The 5,974-nt window shown below is 41.0% G+C and overlaps 1 protein-coding gene across 1 annotated transcript; it reads right to left on the reverse strand.

Moving 5' to 3' along the window:
• Positions 1-4,493: 4,493 nt before the first annotated feature.
• On the reverse strand, positions 4,494-5,974 carry LOC115783967 (ferritin, middle subunit). The gene is made up of 4 exons (XM_030734987.1): positions 5,657-5,974; positions 5,077-5,223; positions 4,755-4,880; positions 4,494-4,653 (listed from the first exon to the last, which is right to left on the reverse strand). The coding sequence occupies exons 1-4, from the start codon at positions 5,756-5,758 to the stop codon at positions 4,498-4,500; spliced, it is 531 nt and encodes a 176-aa protein (XP_030590847.1). The 5' UTR covers positions 5,759-5,974; the 3' UTR covers positions 4,494-4,497.

Below are 5,974 nucleotides of genomic sequence, written 5' to 3' on the forward strand. Positions count from 1 at the left end.
GCTTCTTCCCTGGTATGAAATGGCAGAGGAGCAGGTCCCTGTATTTATATGCCACACAGACCTCATTATAGACATCATGTAAGTTTCCACCAATCACTGAGCCCAGGTATCTATAGCAACTGTGACAGAGGATGAAGTTGCATTTCTTTGTCTCCTAATTCATGGAAATCTGAGCTCTAACCCTTAATGTTTGATGTGACCTGCTGACAGTCAGTCACATGCAGTGATGAAGCATTTTCTGTATTTCAACAGGCAGCAAAATGTGTAAAATATGTACAGATTTTATCTCAGAACATGTTGAAGAAAACTGGCTGATGCATATAAGAGCCTATCATCACCGTATGATAGACACAGATTTTGTTGTAATGTTTTTAATTGGTCATGAGCATAAGTTATCCAGGCTTTCTGAAAGTTTTTCTTTGTACATTGGCTGCTTTTTCACTCATTTTTAGTGCAGTCCTGTACCCGACCATTTTCAGAGATATGTTTTGTTTTATGCTTGAATGATCTATGGATCATTCAAGCATAAAAAGGTACTTATCTCAAGAGATGAACCACTGTTGTGTCTGCACATAGTGGAGGACAAAAGAAGAAGTGTTAGACCTAAACACCTACCTACAGTAGATGAATGTATGTGAAAGTCATGACCTAGGAAGTCAAAGGAAAAATCAAGCAAAGACCTGACAAATAACATGAGAGATGCCCTTCAGCTGATCCATCCAGTATTAACTGAACCCTCATCACAAATGGTCTCAGTGGAAGGGTGACTGTCAAGAAGTTATTCTTAAGGAAGTGAAACAGGGAGAAAAGCCTGAGGTATGCCAAATTATACAAGAACTGGATTGACAATCAGTAGTAACAAGGTACAAATCCAGACATTACCAGCAAAAGGAGACGTTCTTGGTCTAAAACACTACTATTGCTGGGAAAAAAATGAAGAAATGTATTTATCTACCCATTTAGAGATCATTCTATTTATGTAAAAAGTTTTATTTCAATGGAACTTCTCCTTCAAGTCTTATTGCAGCAGAGGTATGTGACACTCAACTGGAGTCATTTTATTCAAGTGCAATACAATCACAGATTTGTCAATTTTTGAAAAATGGTTGGCAGCATTAGCCAAAGATGCATGATTGAGGGACAGCATACTGATCTCTTTCTGTCCCAGTGAATAAATTCCACCATCTGAAAACACCTTAAAACACGTTTCTGTATTCAAAAAAAAAAAAAAAAAGGAAAATGTTCCATCTATATGGGAAAAACACAAATTAATTTTATAAGAAAAATGAAAAATTATTGAAGTTGGAAATATGTGATTTTCACTGCACAGCAAAGGTAAGAAAATTGTAATCTGTAAAGTTATCAAACTTTTAAATAAAAACTGGAGTAAAAACACCATTTGCCACTTCCCTCTATGATGTCGGGAAGTAAAAGTATAAAGTTCCATAGAATGAGAACATCAAGTAGTATTTTGGAAAATATACTCAGTTATGCTCCAACTAAACGTTGCCATCCTGCATGAAAAATTGCTAATGTTAGTAAAACGTTATCACAGCATAGAGACAACAATCTCAAAGTGTTGTGTGTAAATGTAGGACTCAACAGAGAACAGGGTAAGAAAGGACGGGCTGAAGGCAGATCCCATCAGTGCACACTCATCACTGTGCTGAAAAGCACTGTAAGCTGTGTTGATTATGTTTGCCTGGAATAACACATAAGCACTTGTCATCAAGTGGCTACACTTACCCTATTTTCCACATTCTCACACATTAAAAACTGATTGAGCACAGTTGTTGTTTTATTGTTGACCAAACATTATGTACAGGAGAATTCCAAAGAACTGCATGTTTCTTCTCTATTAACAAATAGAGAAGTGTTTTTCCCAGCAGTGTTTTAACAAATAGAAAGAAACATGTTTTAGTCATAACCAATCAAATGACACCAAAACAGCCTGAGTCCAATTTAACTGGACTAAAATCACAGGTGTGGAATCATCATGTTGTTCTTATCATTCTTTCATTGAAATATTTCAGTTGAATTAATATCCATCCATGCATCCATTCTCTTCTACTTATCCTGTTCAGGGTCGCGGGGGGCTGGAGCCTATCCCAGCTGACATAGGGTGAGAGGCAGGGTACACCCTGTACAGGTCGCCAACCTGCCGCAGGGCTAACACAAAGAGACAGACAACCATCCACACCTCTCAGCCCAACCGGTCGCGGCAGATGACTGCCCCTCCCTGATCCTGGTTCTGCTGGAGGTTTCTTCCTGTTAAAAGGGAGTTTTTCCTTCCCACTGTCGCCAAGTGCTTGCTCATAGGGGGTCGTTTTGACTGTTGGGTTTTCTCTGTATTATTGTAGGGTCTTTACCCACAATACAAAGCGCCTTGAGACGACAGTTTGTTGTGATTTGGCGCTATATAAATAAAATTGAATTGAATTGAATTGAATTGAACCTATGGACAATTTAGAATCACCAATTAACCTAACCCTAGTCTGTCTTTGTGCATATCTTTGGACTGTGGGATGAAACCAGAGTACCCGGAGGAAAACCCCAGATCCTCTACCACTGTTGGCTTCACCTTCTACATCCTCTCAAGCTCTTCTCTCAGTCCTTGGCATTTCTCAAGCTTCTCGTGTTCCTTCTTACTGATGTTGCCATCACTTGGTATTGGTACGGTCTTATTCCTCTGCTTGTCCACCACTACTATGTCTGGTTTGTTAGTCATCAGCAGTTTGTCCGTCTGTATCTGGAAGTGACAGATACAGATCTTTCTTGGTCATTCTCAACCACCCTTGGGGTTGTATCCCATTTTGACCTTGGGACTTCCAGCCATACGCGGCACAGATGCTTCTGTATACTCTGCCAGCCGCTCTGTTATCGTGTTCCATCTTTGTGCTATCTTTCGATCCAGCTTTGTCCGGCCATTGGTGGGATCTTTCGATTCTCAAGGATCTTTGCTATTTCATCCATGATAGTGTTTCTGACACTCACTAGTCCTCAGCCTGCTTCCTTCCACTTAGCATACAGTCTCAGGGTGCTGGATTTGGGGTGAAACCCTCTATGTATGGTAAGGAGCTTTCTTGTCATCATGTCAATTGCTTCAGCCAGGACATAGGTGTTGATTGCCTGGATCTTTTTCTTTCCCTTCAGCTGACTCTTCAAGACTTGCTATCTACAGGTCCCAGCTTAGTGTTTCTATTTGTTAAAACAGTGTTGGGAAAAACCCTTGTCTTCTTTTTCGGGCCATTAATAGAAAAGAAACATGAAGTTCATTGGAATTCTCCTGTACATAATGTTATTTTTATACTTTTCTTACTACAAATTCACAGATGTTTGGTCAAAAAGAAAACAAAGTGCTGTCTAAATTGCTCAGTCAGTTTTTAATGTATGAGAATGTTGAAAATAGGGTACGTGTAGCCACTTGATGACAAGTGCTTACGTGTTATTCCAGGCAGTCAACACAGGACAGCTTACAGTGCTTTTTAGCACAGTGATGAGTGTGTGCTGATTGGATCTGCCTTCAGCCTGTCCTTTCTTACCCTGATCTCTGTTGTGTCCTTCATTTTCACAACACTTTGAGATTGTTGTCTCTATGCTGTGATAATGTTTTACTAACATTGGCAATTTTTCATGCAGGATGGCGACGTTTAGTTGTAAAACTTAAGTAAAAATGCTGCCTCACCTGGAAACACAGGCATCTGTTAGTTTGGCAGTGTTGAAACATTAACTATATTTTCCGAAATTTGAGGTACTTCCTGTTCTCGTTTTATGGAACTTTATACTTCCCTACATCTGAGAACATGGAAATGTTTTTACATAAGTTTCTATAGCTTTTCAGATTACAACTTCCTTAATCGTGCAGTGTAGTTAAATCCACATCTTTGAATTTTCTGATAAAATTAATTTCTCTTTTAGACAGGTTTCACTTTGAAGGTTTCTGTGAGCTCCTGGAAAACATTTCTCTCCTGCATAACCTGTTTAATGAGTTGTTATGGCTCCCTATCAGCGTGAAGCATTTTCTCAGAACTTCAGGACCATGCCTAATGCATTCCTGCCATGTGTTTGGCTGACATTTGTAAGCTGTATAATTGCTGTGCTTTGTCAATATTTCTACGCATCAATTAAGGGCTTCATATAGAAGCAACCATTAAGCCATATTTGTCAACGCCATAATCTGACAGGGTCCAGTTAAGTCACTAAAATTCTTCATATGGCTGAGTCATATTTGCAGACAGACCAAAAATCCAGCTCAATTTTTATTCAGAGTAGATCAGAAACATTTCAGTGTCACAGCTTAGAAGCAGAGCCATAGCCTGATAAAACGTCATTTGTGAGATGTTAATACAACCACAACATACAACTGATGCCAGCTTCATAGGTTAGCTAATCAGGAAAGAAATTATTCTCAGTGAAACAGCTGGAGCAGAAGTGTGTTTAGTTAAAAGCCTGCGTTGTTAACATTTTTGCTCCAGGATCACTTCTAGGTCTTGGCATTTAGCTCTTTCCATCCAGAGTGTGCTTGTCAAACAGGTACTCTGCCATCTTGTTGGTGTGGGCATCCATGCGGGTGAGGTTAGTGATGTGGTCACCCAGCTTCTTGATGGCCTTCACCTGCTCATCCAGGTAGTGGCTCTCCAGAAAGTCACAAAGCTGGGGGTGGGAACAATTAAAGTTATTTGGTGACTTGCTAAATATCCACAGCATGAACTAATTTCAGTGTTTAACCCAAAACTCGTTCCTCTTAAACTCACATGTGGGTCATTGTGTTCAGAAGCCAGCTTGTGCAGGTCCAGCAGAGCCTGGTTGACATTCTTCTCCAGCTGCAGAGCACACTGCATGGCCTCCAGCCCACTGCCCCACTCGTCACGCTCAGGTTTCTACACAACAACAACAACTCTGTTAGAAACTGAAAGCTTGTTTAAAATCTGTACGCACGCACACACACACACACACACACACACACACACACACACACACGAAGAGTACAAGTGTGATAACACTGCACATTAATCCCAGTTTCTGGGTTAGACTGGATGCAGTAAGGCATGTCAGAACTGGTCTGTTTGTACTGACCTTGATGTCCTGGAGGAAGATGCGCCCTCCTCTCTTGTTCTGGAAGGACAGCAGCTTCTCAGCATGCTCCCTCTCCTCATGGCTGTTCTCCTTGAAGAAGTGGGAGAACCCTGGCAGGGCCACATCATCACGGTCAAAGTAGAAGGCCTGTGAAATGAGACAGAGGCAGTTATTAGTACACAGCACCAATTATTAGTCAGCCAACAAAAACAAAAAAACAAAACACCCTTGTGATAAACAGTAGTTATGCGGCCAGACAGCGGTCTGCACGAGTGACAGTTTAGGCCAAGATAACTGCTGAGTTGGAGACAAAGGAAAAGGCAGCCTAAGCATGACTCAGCATTTTGTCAGCCTCTTAAGCTAATGGCCCAAGTCATTTTAAGGGACTTGAGCTATTATTTAAATAGGGTGAACACACTCCTTACGTGGCAACCTGCCACCTGTGATAACCCACCGAACAACAAGCTGTTGCTGAGACCGTGCATTACTGAATTCAGTAAAGCTAAACCCTTTACTTTTAGTGACTGCAGCTAGTACAGCAGAGAATAAATCTATGAACAGCACATGAAATTTTACTCACCATAGAAGTGTAGGTGTAAGACGCAAACAGCTCCATGTTGACCATCCGGTTGATGGCGGCCTCGCAGTCGCGGTGGTAGTTCTGACGCACCTGGGACTCCATTTCGGCTGGTGTTTCTTGTGCTTTTTATTAACGAAAAACGGTACAAAAATAAAGCTTAGCGTCGACTTTATCTGTAGTGTTCAAGTAGAAAAGGATTTTTGGCTTCCGGAACGTAAAGTAGATGAAATGGAAATCGGGGCGAAGAGAAGAAGTTCCGTTCAAACACTGTTGAAGCAAGAACTCCTCAAAGGCTTCTTCCCTGGTATGAAATGGCAG

Source organism: Archocentrus centrarchus, chromosome 8, assembly GCF_007364275.1.
Source record: "Archocentrus centrarchus isolate MPI-CPG fArcCen1 chromosome 8, fArcCen1, whole genome shotgun sequence".
Taxonomy (NCBI): domain Eukaryota; kingdom Metazoa; phylum Chordata; class Actinopteri; order Cichliformes; family Cichlidae; genus Archocentrus; species Archocentrus centrarchus.